This window comes from Hyla sarda, chromosome 4, assembly GCF_029499605.1.
Source record: "Hyla sarda isolate aHylSar1 chromosome 4, aHylSar1.hap1, whole genome shotgun sequence".
NCBI lineage: Eukaryota > Metazoa > Chordata > Amphibia > Anura > Hylidae > Hyla > Hyla sarda.
In genome coordinates, this window is record NC_079192.1 from 350,874,000 (window position 1) to 350,900,220 (window position 26,221).

At 40.9% G+C, this 26,221-nt stretch overlaps 1 protein-coding gene across 1 annotated transcript; it reads left to right on the plus strand.

Moving 5' to 3' along the window:
* Positions 1–1,546: 1,546 nt before the first annotated feature.
* On the plus strand, positions 1,547–4,693 carry LOC130267200 (uncharacterized). The gene is made up of 2 exons (XM_056516597.1): positions 1,547–3,752; positions 3,839–4,693. Exons 1-2 carry the CDS (start codon positions 3,628–3,630, stop codon positions 4,437–4,439), a joined length of 726 nt encoding a protein of 241 aa, XP_056372572.1. The 5' UTR covers positions 1,547–3,627; the 3' UTR covers positions 4,440–4,693.
* Positions 4,694–26,221: the final 21,528 nt, after the last annotated feature.

Sequence of the window (26,221 nt, forward strand, 5' to 3'; positions counted from 1 at the left end):
GAATGTGTGCAAGTGGGTAAGTAACTGGCTCAATGATAGGAAACAGAGGGTAGTTATTAATGGTACTTATTCTGATTGGGTGACTGTTACTAGTGGGGTACCACTGGGGTCCGTCTTGGGTCCTGTCCTATTTAATATATACATGAATGACCTTGCAGAGGGGTTGAATAGTAAAGTAGCAATCTTTGCAGATGACACCAAACTCTGTAAAGCGGTAAACACTATAGAGGACAGTGCACTGTTACAAATGGATCTGGATAGGTTGGAGGTTTGGGCTGGGAAGTGGCAGATGAGGTTCAACACTGATAAATGTAAGGTAATGCACATGGGGAAGAAAAATCCGAGCTGGGATTATGTATTAAATGGGAGAACACTTGGGACGACTGACATGGAAAAGGACTTAGGAGTCTTAGGTAACAGTAAACTTAGCTGTAGTGACCAGTGTCGGGCAGCTGCTACCAAGGCTGATAAAATCATGGGGTACATCAATAGGGGCATAGATGCCGACAACAAGGAAATAATTCTACCGCTGTACAAATCACTAGTCAGACCTCACATAGAATACTGTGTACAGTACTGGGCACCAATATACAAGAAAGATATAGTGGAGCTGGAGAGGGTTCAAATCCCACTAAGGACAACAATAAATAATTAAAGACTAATTATTATTATTATTATTATAATAACGTCAGCAGAGAGCACTGTGCTCGTGATGTCATCAGAGAGCATTCCAAAAAGAAAATAATTTCCTCTGTAGTATTCAGCAGCTAATAAGTAGAGGAAGGATTACGATTTTTTAATAGAAGTAATTTACAAATTTGTTTAACTTTCCGGAGCCAGTTGATTTAAAAGAAAAAAGGTTTTCACCGGAGTACCCCTTTAATGGTATAGAGAACTGTGTCTAGTGCATTAACTCTGTGATTTTTTTTCCCCATTGAAACCAGTAGGCCCATTGTGGTCTATGGGGAAAAGCTGCTGAGTTGCCCATAGCAACCAATCAGATCGCTTCTTTCATTTTTGAAAAAGCCTCTGAAAAATGAAGGAAGTAATCTGATTGGTTGCTATGGGCAACTCAGAAACTTTTCCTCTGGACAGGTTTTGATAGATCTCCCTCTATGGGGGAGATTCATCAAAACCAGTGTAGAGGAAGAGTTGTGCAGTTGCCCATAGCAACCAGATTGCTTCTTTCATTTTTGAAAAGGCCTCTGAAAAATGAAGGAAGCAATCTGATTGGTTGCTATGGGCAACTGAGAAACTTTTCCAGGAAAATCTGCTGAGTTGCCCATAGCAACCAATCAGATCGCTTCTTTCATTTTGCAGAGGCATTGTGAAAAATGAAAGAAGCAATCTGATTGGTTGCTATGGGCAACTGCACAACTCTTCCTCTACACTGGTCTTGATGAATCTCTCCCATAGAGGGAGATTCATCAAAACCTGTCCAGAGGAAAAGTTTCTGAGTTGCCCATAGCAACCAATCAGATCGCTTCTTTCATTTTTGAAAAAGCCTCTGAAAAATGAAGGAGGCAATTTGATTGGTTGCTATGGGCAACTTAACAGCTTTTCCAGGAAAGTAAAGTTTAACCACAACACTGTAACACTCTGTCCACCCTGGGACTTGAACCAGTGACAGTCTCCCATCCCACTGTGCTGCCAAGATGGTCCTGCTTATCTTACATGCAGTGAGATCCCCATAGACCACAATTAACCTATTGGTTTCAATTGGCAAAAAATCACAGAGTTGATGCACTAGTCACAGTTCTCTATACCATTAATGAAGGGAGGGCTCAATATTCGCAAATTTGCGCATATGCGCACAAATTTTCACATAAGCACAAAAAAAGCGAATATTGGTAATTATGAATATATAGTGCTATATTTGCAATATTCGCGAATATGCTATATTCGTGATTAAAATTCGAATTGCGAATATTTGTGAACAACACTAGTCACTGCAAATACAGTGAAGGAGTTTAAACATGCATGGGATAGGCATAAGGCTATCCTTCATATAAGATAGGGCCAGGGACTATTATTGGGATTCAGATTATTGGGCAGACTAGATGGGCCAATTGGTTCTTATCTGCCGACACATTCTATGTTTCTATACTGTATGGATATCAGAAAAATGGTTCCAAGCTCTTATTTCTTTATTAAATTCACTACTTTGGGGCAGGAAAGCACGAGAATGAAATATGTTTCTTTAACGTTAGCTGAGCACGATGGGGGTTGAGCACTTTTTTTTTTAGGTACTTTTTAGCACAAAAATTGCAGACTATTATGAGAAGGAGGGAAAATGTAGTCCTATTTTTTCTCTCTAAGGGTATGTTCAAACTACGGAATTCCCGCGGAATTCCACGGGCGGAATTCCGCTAGCCGAATTCCACGGGCGGAATTCCGCAAGCCGAATTCCGCGGTGTGAACTTAACAATTAACAGCTTTAAAACAGGATTAGATACATTCCTGGAACAAAATAACATTAATGCTTATGAAGAAATATAAAATCCCATCCCTTCCCCAATATCGCGCCACACCCCTACCCCTTAATTCCCTGGTTGAACTTGATGGACATATGTCTTTTTTCGACCGTACCAACTATGTAACTCTGTAACATTAGTGTGAATGGGTTTCCGCGAGACCCGTTCACACTGCGGAATTTCAGCCGCTGAAATTGTTCCGCGCAAAGAAAAAACATGTTCATTCTTTGCACGGAAGTCCGCGAGCACTGCATAGCTGTCAATGGTGACGGCTCAGTGCCGCCCGGTCCTACCGCCGCCGCCGGCTGCCAGTCTGAATCTCCACTCGCTGAATTCAGCGAGCAGAGATTCCGTTCACATACTGTAGTGTGAACATACTCTAATGGGTCGTTATAAGGATATTTTTGAGATTTTGGAAGCTGGGATACTCACTACACCCATGCATATCTATATAATAAAGTATAGGAGGAAGCTAAAAAAAATTTGAAATCACATGGAGTTTTGACTTTACTTCATTATGGTCGAATAAAGCACTTAAAGAATTCCTTAAAATTAAAGATTCACTCTTTTGAATGAAAGGGGCTTATTTATGTAAATCAATTATACGCTTTAGGTCAAATAAAGTCGTTTGAAGAGATAGCCCATAAGTATGGGGTGGCAGACAATCAGAAACATTGTTTTTTACAAATAAGTAATGCAGATCATAAACCAATAAAAGGAGAGATTGGAGATTTCAGGGATTCTATATATAAGAAAAGTTTAATTAGACTATTTCCTTATGCGTAGTTGCTGTCTGGGCATGCTGGGAGTTGTCGTTCTGCAGCGGTTGGGGGTTCACAGCTTGAAGACCACTGCTATAGAGGGTGCAAATGTATCTGAGCCCTGGAACTCAAATAATGTGAAATGATCAAAATGGAGCCCCTGCACTAATTACTTGGGTTCTGGGGTCTGTAAGGTCCATAGTAAAAACATCAGGTTCTGTCCATAGCAGATACTAAATCATGGCAGCTCCAATAAACAAGCAGTCATTCTGACATGTCACATGTGATGTCATAGACAGCTGGAGTCCTGACATTCCACTGACAGCCGCCCGAGCCTTCAGTCTGTAGATTGTTTTGGTGAGATTAGCGTCTTTTTATTCTACTTGTCTGAAATGGAGCTAAAAGGTTTGGGGTTCGTCCCCCTCCTATTGGCATTTTGGTGTGTGGCCTGGCTTGCCACCAGCTACATCATGACGGTCATCCTCGGCCATGCCGCCTCGCCACTGATGAGCATCAGGTAAGATAAACAAGCACATGATTCTTATTTCATGGGTTGGGAGTGAGGAAATATCCATGATAACATTGGTTTCTTTTCCTTCACAGTGACGTGGGAAATTTCTTTCCTGAAAGCATATTATTCAGAATTGGATTCATAGGGATGTCCATTGGCACTTTGGTACTAACCTTTCTTATTTATAAGTATATGGTTATGCATACTGAAGAGTTCATTGGTCGTCAGGTCCTGATCCAGAGGATCCTGCTGGCCATTGTGTGGGCCTCCTGTTTTGCCACAGCTGTCATGCATGTATTTTCCCCCAAAGAATATCCCAGGATACACTTTGTCAGCACGATAATTTCAATTACATGTGAAGCCTTATACTACCTTGGGCAGTCCATCCAGATGTATAAATTACCAGGAGCAAAAAAAGTCATCCACCATAGTAGATGCACCTGCTGCGGCCTGACTTTTGTCTGTGTAATTTTCTATTTTGGATATGAAACATTAAAGGATTTATTCTATAATGATGAAGACTGGGACGAGATCCGTGAAATCCCCATCATAATCATCGAGTGGGTGATGCTTCTACTGATCCTGATAAACATTGTGACCTATTATTCCACCATGCAGAGGTTATTGTTGACCGTCTCCAGAAACAGCTGCACACTCTCTCTTAGAGTAAAAATTGATGACTTTGAGGTGTAGACCACCACGTGGGCCATCAAGTGGACTTCTGGGAGAAATACTGCACAGGATACGGAAAAACATCTAAAGAAGAATAACTGGGGGACTATATATGGTCCAGTAATCATGACACAATAATATGAGCTGGTGATATTACCTATACAAAAAAAAAAAAAAAAAATATTGGTGTGTGAAGTGTAATACCTAGGTAGAAAAACAGAATCAAATTCATCATTATAACCACCCTCTGCATTACCCTGTTTATTATTTTTCAAGCAAGCACTTTGTTCTAATTCGTCCACTCTCTGGCGTGCTCCTTGTATAAGGGGTTTGGGATACCCTTTTTGTTTAAAACGATCCTCCAGGTTATCTAGTTGTTGCTGGTATTTTTGTGTGGAAGAAAAATTCCTTCGGTTTCTTTTCATTTGACCGAATGGAATGTTCTTCTTCCATTATTTAAGATGGCAACTGTTAAAGTCGAGGTAGCTGTTTGCATCCACCTCCTTAACCTCTTCTTGACGCAGGGTGTATGGATACGCCCTGCATTCCGAGTCCTTAAGGACGCAGGGCGTATCCATACGCCCGTGGGAATTCCGGTCCCCACCGCTAGCCGGTTGGGGACTGGAGCCGGATGCCTGCTGAAATCGTTCAGCAGGCATCCCGGCATATCGCCCAGGGGGGTCATTATTCAGTCCAGCGATCTGTGGCGATTCCGGGTCAATCGGGTCTCCAGTGACCTGGTGACCCGGATTTACTGGCTGATCGGGGCCGTCTCTGACGGCCCGAACAGCCATAGCCTGCAGGGGTGAGGTGGCACTGGTGCCACCTCACGATCGCCCTGATTCGTCGGCCGGTTTACCGGCCCACCAATCAGGGCACCTGCTGCGGGTGTCACTCTCGCAATCCGCTCCGCCTCTCTTCCGGAGGACGTGAGCGGGTTCGGGAAGAAGACCCCGGGTGCTGGGGACCCCGATTCCCGGCGTCCCTGTTGGGATCGGGGCCCCAGGAGCGGCGGTGGCGGCGAGGGACTGACCTGTGGCGGAGCAGCAGCAGGAGGTGAGTTACAGCCTCCTGCTGTTGCTTAGCAACAGCTCCCGGCATGCAAAAAGGGCATGCTGGGAGCTGTAGTTATGCAACAGCAGGAGGCAGACCACCACAACTCGCAGCATTCCCTTATGGGCACGCTGGGACTTATAGTTTTGCAACAGCTGGAGGCACATTTTTTCTATGGAAAAGTGTACCTTCAGCTGTTGTATAACTGCAACTCCCAGCTTGCACAAACAGCTAAAGTGCATGCTGGGAGTTGTAGTGGTGCATCTGCTGGTTGCATAACTACAACTCCCAGTATGCCCATTGGCTGTCGGTGAGAGTTGTAGTTTTGCAACAGCTGAAGGCACACTGGTTGTTAAATTCAGAGTTTTTTTAACCTAACTCAGTGTTTCACGACCGGTGTGCCTCCAGCTGTTGCAAACTACAACTCCCAGCATGCACCGTATATGCTGGGAGTTGTAGTTTTGCAACAGCTGGAGGCACACTGGTTGTGAAACACTCAGTAAGGTCACAAACTCAGTGATGCATAACCAGTGTGCCTACAGCTGTTGCAAAACTAAAACTCTCAGCATGTACAGTCTGTCAGCGCATGCTGGGAGTTGTAGTTTTGCAACAGCTGGATGTCCCCCCCCCCCCCCCAATGTGAATGTACAGGGTACACTCACATGGGCGGAGGTTTACAGTAAGTATCCGGCTGCAAGTTTGAGCTGCGGCAAATTTTCTGCCGCAGCTCAAAGTGCCAGCGAGAAACTACTGTGAACCCCCGCCCGTGCGATTGTACCTTAAAAACACTACACTACCACAAAATTAAATAAAAATTAAAAAACACTACATATACACATACCCCTACACAGCCCCCCTCCCCTCCCCAATAAAAATGAAAAACGTCTGGTACGCCACTGTTTCCAAAACGGAGCCTCCAGCTGTTGCAAAACAACTACTCCCAGTATTACCGGACAGCCGTTGACTGTCCAAGCATGCTGGGAGTTTTACAACAGCTGGAGGCACCCTGTTTGGGAATCACTGGCGTAGAATACCCCTATGTCCACCCCTATGCAATCCCTAATTTAGGCCTCAAATGGGCATGGCCCTCTCACTTTGGAGCCCTGTCGTATTTCAAGGCAACAGTTTAGGGTCACATATGGGGTATCATCGTACTCGGGAGAAATTGTGTTACAAATTTTGGGGGGTATTTTCTGCTTTTACCCTTTTTAAAAATTAAAAATTTTTGGGAAAACAAGCATTTTAGCTAAAAAAAATATTTTTTTTTACATATGCAAAAGTCGTAAAACACCTGTGTGGTATAAAGGTTAACTTAACCCCTTGTTATGTTCACCGAGGGGTCTAGTTTCCAAAATGGTATGCGATGTGTTTTTTTTTTGCTGTCCTGGCACCATAGGGGCTTCCTAAATGCGACATGCCCCCCCGAGCAAAATTTGGTCTCAAAAAGCCAAATATGACTCCTTCTCTTCTGAGCATTGTAGTTCGCCCGTAGTGCACTTCAGGCCAACTTATGGGGTACCTCCATACTCAGAAGAGATGGCGTTACAAATTTTTGGGGGTATTTTCTGCTATTAAACCTTGCAAAAATGTGAAATTTGGGGGGAAACACATTTTTGTGAAATTTTTTTATTTATTTTTTTATGTATGGAAAAGTCGTGAAACACCTGTTGGGTATTAAGGCTCACTTTATTCCTTGTTACGTTCCTCAAGGGGTCTACTTTCCAAAATGGTATGCCATGTGAGTTTTTTTTTTTTTTGCTGTTCTGGCACCATAGGGGCTTCCTAAATGCAACATGCCCCCAAAAACCATTTCAGAAAAACGTACTCTCCAAAATCCCCTTGTCGCTCCTTCGCTTCTGAGCCCTCTACTGCGCCCGCCGAACACTTTACATAGACATATAAGGTATGTCCTTACTCGAGAGAAATTGGGCTACAAATATAAGTATACATTTCTCCTTTTACCCCTTGTAAAAATTCAAAAATTGGGTCTACAAGAACATGCGAGTGTAAAAAATGAAGATTGTGAATTTTCTCCTTCACTTTGCTGCTATTCCTGTGAAACACCTAAAGGGTTAAAACGCTGATTGAATGTCATTTTGAATACTTTGGGGGGGGGGGGGGGTGTAGTTTTTATAATGGGGAAATTTGTGGGGTATTTCTAATATGAAGACCCTTCAAATCCACTTCAAACCTGAACTGGTCCCTGAAAAAAAGCGAGTTTCAAAATTTTGTAAAAAATTTGAAAATTGCTGCTGAACTTTGAAGTCCTCTGGTGTCTTCCAAAAGTAAAAACACATCAATTTTATGATGCAAACATAAAGTAGACATATTGGAAATGTGAGTAAAAAAAAAAAAATCTTTGGAATATCCATTTTCCTTACAAGCAGAGTTAAAAAAATGCAAAATTTTCCAATTTTTCATCAAATTTTTGTATTTTTCGCCAAGAAAGGATGCAAGTTACCACAAAATTTTAGCACTATATTAAAGTAGAATATGTCACAAAAAAACAATCTCGGAATCAGAATGATAACTAAAAGCATTCCAGAGTTATTAATGTTTAAAGTGACAGTGGTCAGAATTGCAAAAAACGTCCGAGTCCTTAAGGTGAAAAAGGGCTAAGTCCTTAAGGGGTTGAAATAGGTGGCAGTATGCAAACAGCCATCCTGAATATAGATATTTAAATCCAGGAACTCAAATTTTTTGGGGGACTGATGCAGCGCTTTTTTTGAGGGGGCGTGTCGGCTGCCCCTTCGTCTGGTGGTCAACACTAGTGTTGCTCGCAAATATTTGCAATGCAAATATTATTCGCGAATATCGCATATTCGCGAATATTCACCAATATAGCACTATATATTCGAAATTACGAATATTTTTTTTTTTTTTTTTTTCACAGTACACATCACAGTGATCATCCCTCTCTGCTTCCAGCTTGTGTGGTCTAAAGAAGGCTCTAATACTACTGTGTGAGACTGGTGTACGAATTTTCGCATATGGGAAAATTTGCATATGCGAATTTTCGTTTATGCAAATTTTTCGCATATGGTAATTTTCACACATGCAAATTTTTGTTTATGCTAATTTTCACATATGCGAAAATATAATGCGAATATTACGTATATGCGAATTTAGCGAATATATGACGAATGTTCGTCCATATATACGCGAAATATCGCGAATTCGAATATGGCCTATGCTGCTCAACACTAGCCAGAACATCGGCATAGCCATTGACTGTCCTGGCATGCTGGGAGTTTTGCTACAGCTGGAGACACCCTATTTGGGAAGACCTGCCGTAGGGTAATTTGGTGGTGGATGCAAATCCCTAATTTAGGCCTCAAATGCACATGGTGCTCTTTCACTTTGGAGCCCTCTCATATTTCAAGGCAACAGTTTTGGGTTACACATTTTTTTTCTCTTCTTTTACCCCTTAAGAAAAGGTAAATTTGGGGTCTACACCAGCATGTTAGTGTAAACAGAGTGTACCATATACATTTGAGGCCTAAACTGGGGATTTGCACAGGGGTGGCTGGTAGTTACAGCAGTTCTTACATAAACATAAAAAACACCCATATGTGACCCCCATTTTGAAAACTACACCCCTCACGTAAAGTAACAAGGGGTATAGTGAGCCTTAACATCCCACAGGTGTTTGACAAATTTTAGTTAAAGTTGGAGGTGAAAATAAAAAAAATTATATTTTTTTCCCTAAAATGCTGTTGTTACCCCAATTTTATCATTTTCACAAGGGGTAATAGGAGAAAAAGCCCCGCAAAATTTGTAACCCCATTTCTTCTGAGTCAGAAAATACCCCACATGTGGATGTAAAGTGGTCTGTGGGTTAACTACAGGGCTCAGAAGAGAAGGAGCACCATTGGGCTTTTTGGAGAGAGAATCTGGCTGAAATTGAAGGCCATGTGCGTTTAGGCCTCCATGGTGCCAGAACAGTGAACCCCCCCCAGATGTGACCCCATTATGGAAACTACACCCCTAATAAGAAGTGCATCTCACAGGTGTCTGATTTTTTTGAGCAGTGGTCTGTCAAAATGAAAAATGAAAATTTTTCATTTGTACAGCCCACTGTTCCAAAGATCTGTCAAATGCCAGTGGGGTTTAACCCCTTAAGGAACCAGCCCATTTTGGCCTTAGGGACCCAGCCATTTTTTGCACATCTGACCACTGTCACTTTAAGCATTAATAACTCTAGGATGCTTTTACTTTTCATTCTGATTCTGAGATAGTTTTTTCGTGACATATTCTACTTCATGTTAGTGGTAAATTTTTGTTGAGGCTTGCAACATTTCGTGGTGAAAAATTCCAAAATTTGATGAAAAAATTGAAAATGTAGCATTTTTCTAACTTTGAAGCTCTCTGCTTGTAACAAAAACAGACATTCCAAATAAATTTAAATATATATTGATTCACAGATACAATATGTCTACTTTATATTTTCATCATAAAGTTGACAGGTTTTTTCTTTTGGAAGACATCAGAGGGCTTCAAAGTTCAGCAGCACTTTTCAAATTTTTCACAAAATTTTCTAAATTGGAATTTTTCAGGGACCAGTTCAGTTTTGTAGTGGATTTGAAGGGCCTTCATATTAGAAATACCCCACAAATGACCCCATTATAAAAACTGCACCCCTCAATGTATCCAAAATGACATTTGGATAAGTGTGTTAACCCTTTAGGTGTTTCACAGGAATAGCAGCAAAGTGAAGGAGGAAATTCAAAATCTCCATTTTTTACACTCGCATGTTCTTGTAGACCCAGTTTTTGAATTTTTACAAGGGGTAATAGGAGAAAAAGTCCCCAAAAATTTGTAACCTAATTTCTCTAGAGTAACGAAATACCTCATATGTATATGTAAAGTGTTCGGCTGGTGCAGTAGAGGGCTCAGAAGGGAAGGAGCAACATTGGGATTTTGGAGAGTGAATTTTTGCTGAAATGGTTTTTGGGGGGCATATCACATTTTGGAAGCCCCTATGGTGCCAGAACAGCAGAAAACCCCCACATGGCATACCATTTTGGTAACTACACCCCTCAAGGCCCGTATCAAGGGGTCCAGTGAGCCTTAACACCCCACAGGTCTTTGACGACTTTTCTTTAAATTCGGATGTGTAAATGAAAAAAAAAAAAAAGTTTCACTAAAGTGAATTTACTTCCAGGCAGTGGAAGAGAGGTGGTTGTGGTTGTGATAAATATAAAGCAACTACACTATGTTGAGCTAGCGATTGTTTGTCTGCATACAAGAGCGTGAAGCATACAAGTGAGTGAGTATAAAAGTGAGGGGACTTAAAATTAAGGGACTTAAAATTCAGGAAGTTTAAATTGAAATATTAGATTTTTTTTTCTTTTCTGTTAATTTTTGCAATCCCCAAATCTAGTATGAGCTCCATGTTGGAAAAGGCAGTCCAGTGTGCATCTTGCACAATGTATGCAATCCTTGAACAACAGTTTGAGGGTGCATATTGTTGTGCGAGATGTGTGCGAGTTGCTCATTTGGAAGCCCGGATCCTTGATCTAGAGGAGCAACTGGCAACACTGAGATGCATTGACAACCCGGAGAGGAGTCTCCTGCTCACTGAGCAGGTACTCTCTGGGGTAGAGGTGGGGGAGGATAGTGGGACGGAGGTGCAGGACAGTCAGGCAGTTAGCTGGGTTAGAGTTAGAAAACGGGGTAGAGGGAAAAGTGTCAGGGAGGCTAGTCCTGAACTGGCACACCCCAACAAGTTGTCCCGGTTGGCAGATGAGGAGGATGCCATTTCAGGGCTAGCGGTACTGCAGCAGGACTCTGCCTCTGACCGCCAGGGGGGTGTCTGCTCCAGTAAGGAGGGAGGGAGGAGAGCAGGGCAGGCCAGACAGGTACTGGTAGTGGGGGACTCAATTATTAGGGGGACAGACAGGGCGATCTGTCACAAAGACCGGGATCGCCGAACAGTGTGTTGTCTTCCTGGCGCTCGAGTTCGGCACATCGCGGATCGGGTTGACAGGTTGCTGGGTGGGGCTGGAGAAGACCCAGCAGTCATGGTACATATTGGCACCAATGACAAAGTAAGAGGTAGATGGAGTGTCCTTAAAAAGGATTTCAGGGACTTAGGCTGCAAGCTTAAGGCAAGGACCTCCAAGGTAGTATTTTCTGAAATATTACCTGTATTACGAGCCTCACCAGAGAGGCAGCGGGAGATTAGGGAGGTAAACAAGTGGCTCAGAAGCTAGTGTAGGAAGGAGGGGTTTGGGTTCATGGAGAACTGGGCCGACTTCGACTTTAAGGGAAACAGGTTTCTGACTATAGCTAAAGACAATTACCTGTCCCAAATGGTGCAGGGCCCGACCAGAGGAGGCGCCCTACTAGACTTAATATTTACCAACGTACTGTACCTGACAGAGTAATTAATGTGCAAGTAGATGGACACCTAGGAAATAGTGTTCATAATTTAATACATTATAACTTGTTCTTCAATAAGGGAATCTCTCGAGGGGCCACAAAAACAAAGAACTTTCGGTAGGCAAAGTTCGATCAACTCAGAGAAGCCCATAACAATATAAAATGGGATAATGTCCTCAAAAAGAACAATACTGACACTAAATGGGAGACTTTTAAAAATATCTTAAATTTTCACTGTAAGATGTATATACTTTACGGGAATTAAAGGGTCAGAAATAAAAGAAAACCAATATGGATGAATAAAAATTTTAAGGGGGCAATAAATGACAAAAATAAAGCATTTCAATTACTAAAACAGGACAGCAGTGAAGAAGCATTAACTCCTTGGGAACGAAGGGTGTATGCATACGCCTTCGCGTCCCGTCACTTAAGGACAGAGGGTGTATCCATACGCCCTCCGTATTTCCGATCACTGCCGCTCGCCGGGCGGTGATCGGACCGGGATGCCTGCTGATATCTATCAGCAGGCATCCCCTGGCAATGCCTAGGGGGGTCCTGAGACCCCCCCATATCGGCGATCGCAGCAAATCGCAGGTCAGTTCAGACCTGCGATTTGCCGCGATCCGGGCAAATCGGGTCACTGGTGACCCGATCTCCCGGAAAATAAGACTGATCGGAGCTGTCAGAGACAGCTCCGACCAGCCTAAAGCATAGGAGCGAGATGGCAATGTTGCCACCCCCTCCAATCCCCTGCCATTGGTCGGTCAGGCTGACAACCAATGGCAGGAGGGGGGGGGGGGGGGGTTAGAGTTCATTTCCCCCCGCTCTGCGCACCAATCGAAGTCGGTACAGAGCGGGGGGAACACTGGCGGCGAGGGGGGGACATGGTCCGGTTTACCCGGACCGGCATCGGCAACAAGCGGCGCGAGCAGGAGGAGCGGCGGCCGGAAAGTGCGGCTGAGAAGGCTGCAGTGAAGATCGCGGTAAGTGATCTTCACTGTGGCCTTCTAAAAGCTGCAAAACTACAACTCCCAGCATGCCCACACAGCCAAAGGCTGTCTGGGCATGCTGGGAGTTGTAGTTTTGCAACATCTGGAGGGTCACAGTTTGGAGACGACTGTGTAGTGGTCTCTAAACTGTGGTCCTCCAGATGTTGCAAAACTACAACTCCCAGCATGCACTGACTGTCTGGGCATGCTGGGAGTTGTAGTTTTGCAACATCTGAAGTGGCACAGTTTGGAGACCACTATATGACAGACAGTCAGGGATGCTGGGCGTGTAGTTCTGCAATATCTGGCCCTTCAGATGTTGCAGAACTACAACTCCCAGCTATAGGCGTGCGCAGCCTACTGCATTAGGGTGTGCACCCTAAAGCACAAACTCACTCCGCGCACGCGTTTGTGTGTGTTTATGTATATATATATATATATATATATATATATATATATATATATAAAAATATATATATATGTATATATATATATATACATACATACATACATATACACACACACCACACTCTTGCTTGCATAGTGTAGGAGGATTGGATCCAGGGCCGGTTTTAGGCTTAGCATGGCCCTGGGCAAAATCAGAAGTGGGGTCCCAAAAGTTGTAATAGTGCACTAATCAAATTAGCACATTTTTGGTCACTTCAAATACCATAAAAAATATCTAAAAAGCAAAAAAAAAAAATTTACGATAAAAACTACAAATCACAGCGCTAAAAATGACCCTCATACATCCCCATATACAGAAAAATAAAAGTGCTATAGGGATCAGAGTAGTACAATTTTATATTTTTGTATAGTTCCCCCACATTAGGTTGGCAGCATAGTTCCCCCACATTAGGTTGGCAGTATAAATCTCCCACATTAGGATGGAAATATATTTCCCCCACATTAGGTTGGCAGTATAGTTCCCCCACATTAGGTTAGTAGTACAGTTTCCCCACATTAGGTTGGCAGTATAGTTCCCCCACATTATGTGGTAGTATAGTTCCCCCACATTAGGTTAGTAGTATAGTTCCCCACATTAAGTTAGTAGCACAGTTCCTCCACATTAGGTGCAGTAAAGTTCCCCCACATTAGGTGCAATATAGTTCCCCCACATTAGGTGCAGTACAGTTCCCCCACATTAGGTGCAATATAGTTCCCCCACATTAGGTGCAGTATAGTTATAATTGTAGGGAGGAGGACAAGTCTAGAATTTACCATGATGCTTACGGGACTAATTCTACCCCTGATCTTATATTTGCCAAGGGGTTCAATGGGCGGAGCCAAAGGGTTGTCAAAATTAGGTTTTGCCTAGAGTGTCAAAAATCCATGCACCAGCCCTGACTAGACCTCCCACTTGTGTGTATGTTTGCTGGTGTTTATGGGGATGCATTTGATGTGGATTTGAAAAAGAATTGTAAGTTGAATGGTAAAACTCATGTTTTTCTTTACTTATCAAACAGAAGAACGCTTTTACTATAAGATGGTGGCACAGAGGGGGGAATATTCCAAATAGAATTTTTTTTTGCACCAGATTGGTTGAAAAAGTGATGCGGCACCCAGAAAGCTTGGAGCAGCATGCACGTTGTAGTTTTGGGTCTGCAGCTGACCCAAAACAAGGACTCCCAGCATGTTGCACCATAATCTAAATTGTACTCCTATATAGTGCAAGATGTGTGGAGTTGTAGTTTTGGTCATCATAGATTGTATCAGGGCATGCTGGGAATTGTAGTTGGTAACTGCACCTCCCAGCATTGCATTCCTTCAAGGAATGCAATGCTGGGATTTTCAGTTACCAACTACAATTCCCAGCATGCCCTGATACAATATATGGTGACCAAAACTACAACTCCCATTATATTGCACTGGGGGTGCTGTGTGTGTGTGTGTGAGGTGCTGTGTGTGAGTGGGGGGGTGCTGTGTGTGTGTTTGAGGGGTGCTGTGTGTTTGAGGGGTGCTATGGGTGCTGTGTGGGGGATTGGGCACATAATACATACATAATATAAAATATATACATAATACATTAAAAAATGTTATTTCAGCTACCGGGTCGGTGCTGTAGTAGTTTTTAGTATATTTGCTGGTAGAAGAGCACGGACTGCAGAGAGTGGGCCGTGTCCCGTGTATCAGAACAAAGGAAAAAAGAAAGTTGCCTCTTTCAAGGTGCTTGTAGTATTAAAACATCAAACCTTTAATCTGTATGCATTAAAAATAGAAAAAGGTGGACATCAATCATAAAAGAGAAGCGAAACTCCAACACGTTTTGAGCAAAATGTCGCTCTTAATCATGGCTATATAGAGCCCAAAATGCACTGGAGTTTCACTTTTCTTTTATGATGTCCACCTTTTTCTATTTTTAATGTATACAGATTAAAGGTTTGATGGTTTAATACTACATGCACTGTTATCCTTGGAAGAGCTGGAGGAAACTTTCTTTTTTCTTTTGTTCTGATTCATAATAAATATATACATACGTCATACATACATACACACATCATACATGCATAACCTACACACACACATATATATATATATATATACACACACACATACATAATGCATAAATACATTCAATATGCATACAAACATCATACATATATAATACATACACACATCATACATGCATAACCTACACACACACATATATATATATATATACACACACACATCATACATACATCATACATATATAATACATACATACATCATACATGCATAACCTACCCACACATATATATATATATATATATACACACACACACATCATACATGCATAACCTCCACACACATATATATATATATATATATATATATATATATACACACATACATACATCATACATATATAATACAAACACACATTATACATGCATAACCTACACACACACATATATATATATACACACACACACACATACATACACCATACATATATAATACATGCATACATCATACATAGATCCTGCATGCATCATACATACATATGCACACCATGCATAATACATACACAAATCCATAATATATACATATACACATCATACATAAATACATCATACATACATAACATACAGTACATATATACTGTGTGTATGTATGATGTATTTATGTATGATGTGTATGTGTATATATTATGGATTTGTGTTTGTATTATGTATGGTGTGCATATGTATTATGTATGTACTATATATGTATGATGTGTGCATGTGTATATTATGTATGTATGTACTATATATGTGTGATGTTTGTATTTATACATTATGTGTATATATATATATATATATATATATATATATATATATATATTATACATACATAATGAATAAATACAAACATCATACATATATAATACATACATACATAATATACACATGCACACATCATACATAATACATCATACATCCATAATACACACCATACATACATATTACACACACCATACATACATATTACACACATCACACATACATAATACACACCATACATACATATAATACACACCATATATACATATAATACACACCATACATACATATTACACACACCATACATACATATTACACACATCATACATACATATTACACACACCATACATACATACATATTACACACACCATACATACATACATACATGTTACACACACCATACATACATAATACACACATCATACATCCCACCCCCCTCCCGTCCTCGGTCTGTGCACTTTTCTTATCTGTGGCAGCCATGTTGGGGTCAGAGGCCGGGCACGTCCACTCCCATCTGCTGCACACTTTGCACCATCGCCCACTTCTTCCTCATGCCGAGGAATGGACACTCGGTGCCAGGAGTTGCGGCCAGGAGCATCTCAGGAATGGAAGGAGATGTGCGCAGCTGCGGGGCAGCCCCTGCGTCTGCAGTTAGCGCAGCAGTGTGCGCGGCCGGGGAAGGGGGAGGAGCGGCCTGGAGGAAGGGGAAAAGAGTGGCCCAGAGGAAGGGGGGATAGAGCAGCCGGAGGACAGGGGATAGAGCGGCCAGAGCCGCAAATTCCGCAAATAAAAAAAAATGCATTTTTAAACATCCGGTGTGCCCTGAAAGACTTTCAGGGCACACCGGATGTTTAAAAATGCATTTTTTTTTTATTTGCGGCTCCGGCCGCTCTATCCCTGCTGCCTGCTGCCATACATGATGGGGATGTAGTCCTGAACTGTGAGCCTACATTATGTAGGCTCACAGCTCAGGACTACATCCCCATTATGTATGATTGTGACTGTCGGGGATGTCCGGTGGGGCTGGGGTTTAGTAGGGAGAAAGAAAAAAAAAAGTCCTGCAGCAGCGGGCCGCGGTGATTAGGGTGTGCCTGTGCACACCCGGCACACCCCGTGCGCACGCCTATGTCTGGAGAGGAGGGGGTTCTTTAAGTCTTCTGCCTGTGTTTGAAAATCGTCTTCTCTGCTTTTTATTCGCCTTAAACGTAAAAACTGCCCATAAGGGATTGCAGTCTTTACGTGGTCCGGGTGATAGCTGCGGTAGTGCAATAGGGCATTACATGCTGTTGGCTTACGATAGCCCTGTGTTATAATTTCATTGTCTTTAATTTTAACTAAGACGTGTAGGAATTCCAGTGGACCTATTTTATAAGTGAAATTTTAGATTCATATTGTTATCTCTATTTTTTAAATTAAAAACAATGAAATTATAACACAGGGCTATTCCCTTATGGGCAGTTTTTACGTTTAAGGTGAATAAACAGTAGAGAAGATGATTTTCAAACACAGACCAAATGGTGAATATTGGTGGAATTTCACATACCTTCAAGGATGTAATGTGTTGCAGAACCAATTACGTGATATACGCTATGGTATGCACATGTAAAAGGTTCTATATCGGCTGTGCAATCAGAGCACTTCATACACGTTTTAGAGAACATATCTCTTCAGTGAAAACTGGTATAGGCTCTTCAAGATTTATAGCTCACATTAATGAGGCGCATGGAGGAGTAACCTCCGAAATTTCTTTTTTCGGTTTAGAAATAGTTGCGCAAAGAGAAGGAAATAGATAGACGAAGAAGCAAAATGGATTTTAATGACAGATGCTCAAGGCGGACTCGGTCTGAACGACCGCCTAGATATGAGCATCTTTGCATGAGGAGCGCTCCCACCTGTTGTTCTGCCTCTTTGCGAAAAAGGAGACCGCTTGCACTTTATTGGATAGCAATGCTTTCTGTCACGATAAGAAGTATGAAGGTTTTTGCCCTTTTTTGTATATTATTGTTTTTAACTCTTCTTTCAACAATAAGAATGGAAACGCCCCTACCCCAGGACGTCATAGGCCATTCAGTATTTACCTGGCCATGCACCTGGTCTGATAAAGCGCCAGAAACGAGGTGCGATGTGGCTGTAACCGCTGTGGCTCTAACCTAATCCTGCTCTGGCGTCCCGTATGTGAAACGTTAGACCTACATACAAAGAGCACCTTCAATCCTATACTTACATCACATGCTTTCGATACATATATTTCACTGGTATGGTTTGAAATTGAACAACTGAGGTTGTCAAGTGAGGGAAACAAATTAAATACCCAAATATCCCGGGTATAGAGAGGGAGGCTTTGCTAGAATTGGTCAATAACAACGATCTCCCCATAAAACCCGCTGACTGGGATCGTGGTTATGGATGCAAAGGACTATACAGGAGATGTATAGACAGATTATTGATGTAAATTCTTATAAGAAGCTTGAGAGTGACCCTACTAGAGAGATCAGGGGTAAACTAATTAATATGGTGGAACAAGCATTTCAGGGAGGTTTAATAGATTCTGAGATTAAAGATTTCTTGATTGTTACACATCCCATTGATCTATAGGTCACCAAAGATTCATAAATCACTGACCCACCCCCCAGGGAGACCTATAATCTCGGGGAGAGGGTCAGTATTAAGCAATGCATCTATTGTATTAGACAGAATATTAAGAGCTAGAGCTAGGAGCTAGATCATATATCAGAGATTCTAATGATTTTTTACTGAAGATAAGAGAGATTCATGTTCCAAATGAGACAATATTGGTATCATTTGATATTACAAGTTTTTATATGTATCTATACAACACTCCAAGGGACTTGCAGCTGTTCAAAAATGTTTATCTGGTTCCTCATTCACTACAGCCACACAGGATTTTTTTTACTACAGTTACTCAATATGATTCTCACAAATAATTACTTTGTCTTTAATGAGGAATTTTTCCTACAATTAGTAGGGACTGCAATGGGTACAAACGTAGCCCCAATGTATGCTAACTTGTATGTAACATCTCTAGAGGAGGAACTCGTGTATGTATCACACCACTTCAGACATTGTCTGGTGTGGTGGTGATACATAGACAATATTTTCCTCCTCTGGAAAGGGACTGTGTCAGAGTTAGAGGGGTTCCATATATTTCTCAATTCTATGGACCCCAATATTGCCTTTACAATCACATATTCCACCACAAATGTAAGCTTTATAGATATGTTAGTTACAGTTCATAATAACTGGTTTCAAACAAGTCTATACACGAGACCGACTGACAAAAACACCATCTTGTATTACAGTAGTAGCCATCCCAGAAAAATGGTTAATTCATTACCATACAGTCAAATGTTAAGTGTAAAGGATTGTAGATGATAGTAAAACTCTCCAGACATCCCTTCAGTTTATGTCACAAAAATTTGTACAAAGAGGATATCCCAAACCATTAGTAGAGTGTCAAAAACTGAGAGTAGAACAGCTAGATGGAGAGGATATACTACAGCCAAAGAATCAGATTAAAAAATTGAAAAGAATTCCATTTGTCTCATCTTATTCTGGAGTTAGTGCTCAAATAAGTAAGATTCTTAATCGTCGCTGGTATATTCTACTTAATAACTATAGAGACCTAGAAGAATTTAAAATTAATCCCCTCATGTCCTATAGACGTAAAAAGAAATCTAATAGATCAGTTAGTCCAGGCGGATATCCAAGTAGGCACTAGTGGGCCGAGACAGACATTTTTGACTACTCCCAAGGTAGGCTTCTACCCGTGTCTTTCTTGTGTAAATTGTTCTTAGATAAAAGGTAGTGCAATAATTCACCCTGTGAGTCAACGGAGTTACCAGTTGAGATATTTTCTCACTTTTGATTCCGTCTGGGTGATATATGCACTTACCTGCCCTTGCAAGTTGATATATATTGGAAAGTCTACGTGTTGTCTCAAAACCCATATAAACAATCATAGGCATTCAATCCGAAAAAAGAGATTGGACCTACCGCTCTCAAAACATTTTACCGAAGCAGGCCACACGGGAAAGGACCTTAAATTTATGGCTATTGATTACATGCCAACTCCAAGAAGAGGTGGAGATAGATTGGCTCTCATAAAGAAAAAAGAACTTTGGTGGATCCACAAGTTGGGGAAGTTACGTCCTCAAGGACTCAATGTGGAATTTTATATACAGTAACCCCCCGACCTACGATGGCCCCGACATATGATAAAATCGACATACGATGGCCTCTCAGAGGCCATCGCATGTCGATGTCAGCATCGACATACGATGCTTTTATATGTCGGGGCCATCGCATTAACTGCTATCCGACAGCGCAAAATGCTTAAGCTGCTGTCGGATAGCAGTTTAAGCATCCCTGGCAGGTTCGCTTAACTATTCCCGCTGCTCCGGGTCCACTTCGCGATCCTCCGGTGTCTTGCGCATCTTCTCCAGGGTCCGGGCCTCGCTTTCCGGCGTCATTATTATGTCACTACGCACGCCGCGCCGGCGCAGAAGCGTAATAACGTCACCAGAAAGCGAGGCCCGGACCTGCAGAAGATGCGGAAGAGGACGGAGGATCGCGAAGAAGACACCGGAGCAGCGGGACAGCATCGGGAGCCCCTGGGACAGCATCGGGAGCGGTGAGGACCTGGTCCGGAGAGCGACGGGGACAGGTGAGTACAGCTGCCTATACTTTACATTGCACGGATCCCTCAACATACGATGGATTCGACAAACGATGGGTCGTTTGGAACGAATTACCATCGTATGTTGAGGGACCACTGTAATATAATGATGGCATCTCTCCCATGAGACTTCCTGGGGAAAAGTACTTACCTCATTTTTTCAGCATAGGGGGTGATACACAAATAAAATGTATGACCGTTTCTGTATACTAATTGTAATATCTCTCTTTTTTAATTCTATGGAATATATTATTGGAACTTTTGAATTTATGAAGATAACATGTGAGAGAGTGGACAACACACCCATTCAGAGCTAAAACATTAAGAAATCATTTAGCCCCAAGTAAATTAAAAAGTATCATTAACAAACAAAATATTTGTAAACCTACCGTGATCGGTACATTCCGTTGCGGTAAAAAACGCTGTCTGTGCTGTGAATGGATTGCGTTTCCCCCATGTGATTCGGTAACATCTTTTTCCACAGGCGAAGTCTTTCCTCTGAAAGAAAAATTAATAAACTGCTCTGATTCCTTTGTCATTTATCTCCTCACATGTGAGGGTGGGCTTCAGTATGTGGGCCGTACGGTACAAACTGTATGTGCCTGTATAAATAAACATAGATATTACATTAAATACTATTTTGTATTACATAGTGTATCAAGACACACTATGGCTTCACATAACAGTAACCACAAGTGTTTGAAACTAGTTATCCTGGATAGCATCCCCTTAGAACACAATGATCGCTTCCAAAAGCTAGTGAACAGGGAATCCTTTTGGATTTACTCCCTTAACTCTTTGTGGCCAAGGGGATTAAATGAGACAATAGATAAAACAATCCAATAATAGATTCGGAGCATTGTTTATTTATATACTATTTATTTACGAATAATTAAGAGTTTTTATTTATTATATTATATCATATGGAAAGACGTCATTTTATGCAAATTATTTGTGAGGTCATTTCCGGTTCCCACATTAATGACCTAATGAGTATATATTTTTTGTTTTCACTTATATTGAGCATGTCTGAGGAAAAGGACGGAGAGTCCTTGAAACGCGTTACATGTACTAAATATAAGTTATTTTACTTACCTGGCTTGTGGACAGCGCTGAGAAATATCACTCTTCCGTTTACACCTGACTGGTGTGAAAATCTGCCTCTTCTGTATTGATCATGGCATCTAAGGGGTTAATGGCGGACATCCGCACGATCGCGGATGTCGGCCACTACGGGCGGGTCCCCGGCTGCAGCTAGCAGCCGGAAACCTGCCGTGTATGACGCGAGCACCATTCCGATGCTCGCAGTCATACACAGGACGTAAATGTATGTCCTGGTGCACGAAGTACCGCCAAACCAGGACATACATTTACGTCTGTGGTCGTTAAATGGTTAACTACGTACCTGCCAGACAGTAATGGATGTGTTTATTAAGGATCCACACTTGTCTTGGGGCTAAATGGCTTTGTTTTGAGATTACCATAAAGCTGTAACCCACCTGTGATCTCTTCCATGCAATAGACCAGTGTTTTCTGACCAGGGTGCCTCCAGCTGATGCAAAACCATTGATGTAATGTCTCAAGCTGCTCTGCAACCTGGGAAAACCTAAAACAGTCATGGTGTATGCTGTTAAAGATAAACCTTTGGGCAAAAATTACAGGAGAATTGCAAGACCACCATGAAACATCAGTAAAGACACTATATTATGAACTACACTAACTATACAGCCCTTGTAGCATAGTCAAATGAAAAAAAATCCTGGAATAACCCTTTATTAGGATGATAATGTTAAGTTGTAGAGGTTTCCATAAAAAAAAATGAATTTGGCTAAACCACTTGTGCAGTATGGACTATTATCAGACATTTTTTTACCCAAATATTTTGCACTAAATAAAACAAAACCTTTTTATATCTAAACAATACATTTAACTAAGCTTATGGTATCACTCATCAGTTGATATGCATAATTGATTAAAAACATCACTTTTCGAATTAGAACACTAATTTATCTTGAAACGAATATTTCAAATAAAGGATTTTTCAATGCAATAAGATTTAAGGAACATCCCCAGTGAATTCAGAGCTTTTCCAATGAACCGGGAGAATTGCCAAGCTCTAAACATGCAGCATAGAGATAGAGAAATATCTTGTAAAAATGTACAGTTAAAAGTCTAGAGCTTGTATTATAATGAGTAACATTTTTAAACTAATAAATATTTTTATGACATGTTTCATTGCTATGAAAGAATGTTTTGGAAATGTTTATGATGTCTACATTTTGTTTAACTCTTAATTCTTTGGAATATAATTTTAGTATGACAAAAATAATTGCATGCAGCAAAAAAGTAATATTTTGAAGCATATAGTGCCAATTTATTAGCAATAATTTAGAAGTCATGCCAGGGACACTGAAGAGAAGATGCACGTAGTTTGGAACTGCTTCAGTCTTTTGTTTTTCTGTCTACATAGCTACAAACCATCACCATAGGCACCCCATTTAACTAAGCCTATACAAATTCTCAATGTTTTGTATCAAAACAACAAAAAACAAATACATTATTGAACTTTTTATACTACATTTTGTATGCATTAGCAATTTAGCATATTTAGAAAAAGTTTTTTGCACCTCTAATAAAACTTTCCAAAATTAAAACCAAATCTACTTAGAAGTATTACACCCTGTTTCAAATTATTATGCAAATTATATTTTTTTAATTTACCTTAATAACAGTCAGCATATTTCTCATGTTATCAACTATTAATAGTACAATTCAAATTTTATTGAACAAACCTCCTAATAATAACAGTATTTTTTAAACATGAAAAAACTTACATTGCACTATTCCAAATTATTTTATTTATAAAATAATTTAAATAATTATTTAAATTATGTTTCAAAATGCTTTATAGGTTGTAAGAAACTGAAAAGTGTCATTTGTTGTGTTTGCAGCATATTTACTGAAATCAAAAGCTATTTCAATCAAACTTTTAACATTTCTTTTTTATCTTTTTAAACATTTGAACAGTTCCTGTTACATTTTAACATTAGACCCCTTATTTGATAGCAGCTTCACAAGTCTTGCATCCATTGAACGTGTGAGTTTTTTGACAGTTTTTTTACATTCCTCACAGAGCTGCTGTTTGGATGTAAACTGCCTCCCACCCTCATAGATCTTTTGCTTGAGGATGCTCCAAAGGCTCTCAATGGAATTGAGGTAAGGGGAGGATGGAGACCACACCATGACTTTCTCTCCTTTTATCTCCATAGCAGTTATTGATGCAGAGGTATTCTTTGCAGCAGCATTTTCATGGATGAAGAAGATTTTATTACGGAAAGCATAGTTCTTCCTTCTGTACCAGGGTAGAAAGTGGTTAGTCATAAATTCCACATACTTTGCAGAGGTCATCTTTACACTTTCGGGGAACCTAAAGGGGCTGATCAGCTCTTTTCCCATCCAGGGTTACATGGCGCTCATCAGTGAACATGACTGTTTGAAAACTAGTCTTCATGTATTTTTCTGCCCAATGCAGCTGTGCCTGCTTGTGAGCATTGGTTAGTGGTGGTTGAATAGAAGGTTTATGCTCAGTTGCAAGACTCTGAAGGACTCTACACCTTGATGTCCGTGGGACTCCAGAGGCACCAGCAGCTTCAAATATCTGTTTGCTGCTATGAAATGGTATTTTAGCAGCTGGTCTCTTGATCCGATGCATGGATCTGGCAGAAATCTTAAATGGGCCTTTATCTGCACAAACCCGTCTGTGCTCTGAATCAGCCACAAATCTCTTAATAGTGCAATGATCACGCTTAAGTTTTCGTGAAATATCTAATGTTTTCATACCTTGTCCAAGTTATTGTACTATTTCATTCTTTTCAGCAGCAGAGAGTTCCTTTTTCTTCCCCATATTGCTTGAAAATGGTGCTCTGCTTAATAATGTGGAACACCCTTTAGTAGTTTTTTCTTAGATTGGGCTCACCTGGCAATCTGATTATCACAGGTATCCGAGATTATTTCCACTGATCAAAAGAGCCCTGAGACACAATGCCATCCATGAGTTAAACTGAAAAACAAAATATTTAATCTTTGTGACACATGTAAATAGAATGTGCATAATAATTTGGAACAGGGTGTAAAGAGCATCCCTAAAAGCCACACAAAAGAAGCATCATATTATTTTTGTAGAACAACTAATACAAATTATGCCCATTAACCCCTTAACGACCATGGACGTAAATGTACGTCCTGGTTTGGCGGGACTTCCCGCATCAGGATGTACATTTACGTTCTGTGTATGACCGCGAGCATCGGGAGGGTGCTCGCGTCATACACGGCAGGTTCCGGCTGCTAGCAGCCGCCGGGGACCCGCCCGTAATGGCCGACATCAGCGATCGCGCGGATGTCCGCCATTAACCCCTCAGATGCCGTGATCAATACAGATCACGGCATCTGCGGCATTGCGGTACTTTGATTGGATGATCGGATCGCCCGCAGCGCTGCCGTGGCGGTCCGATCATCCACCATGGCGGCCGGTGGTCCCCTCACCTGGCTCTGGCCGTCTCCCGGGGTCTTCTGCTCTGGTCTGAGATCGAGCAGACCAGAGCAGAAGATCACCGATAATACTGAGCAGTGCTGTGTCCTATACATAGCACTGCACAGTATTAGAAATCAAAGGATTGCTATAGATAGTCCCCTATGGGGACATAAAAAGTGTAAAATAAAGTTGAAAAAATAAAAATAAAAAGTTAAAAAAAGGTGAAAAATCCCCTCCCCCAATAAAAATGAAAATTGTCAGTTTTTCCCATTTTACCCCCAAAAAGCGTAAACATTTTTTTTTAAATAAACATATTTGGTATCGCCACGTGCGTAAATGTCCAAACTATCAAAATATATGTTAATGATCCCGTACAGTGAATGGCGTAAATGTAAAAAATAAAAAAAAGTAAAAAAAATGCTTTTTTGTCACATTTTATTAAAAAAAAAATGTAATAAAAAATGATCTAAAAGTTTTATATATGCAAATGTGGTATCTAAAAAAAAGTACAGATGACGGCGCAAAAAAAATGAGCCCTCATACCGCCCTATATACAGAAAAATTAAAAAGTTATAGGTGGTCAAAATAGGGAGATTTTAGATTACTGATTTTGTACAAAAAGTTTTAGATTTTTTTTAAGCAGTACAAAAATATAAAAGTATCTAGCCATGGGTATCATTTTAATCGTATTGACCCACAGAATAAAGAACACATGTCATTATTTACCGTAAATTGTACAGTGTGAAAACGAAGCCCTCCAAAATTTGCAAAATTTTGGTTTTCATTTAAATTTCCTCCCTAAAAAAATGTTTTTTTTGGGTTCGGAGTACATTTTATGGTAAAATTAGAGGTTTCATTACAAAGTACAATTGGTCACGCAAAAAACAAGCCCTTATATGGGTC

Excerpts from the sequence above, each read along its gene's own strand:
- LOC130267200 (XM_056516597.1), top strand. The coding sequence starts at position 3,628 with ATGGAGCTAAAAGGTTTGGGGTTCGTCCCCCTCCTATTGGCATTTTGG. Across the intron at positions 3,753-3,838 it reads TCGCCACTGATGAGCATCAG|TGACGTGGGAAATTTCTTTC; the intron begins GTAAGATAAACA and ends TTTCCTTCACAG.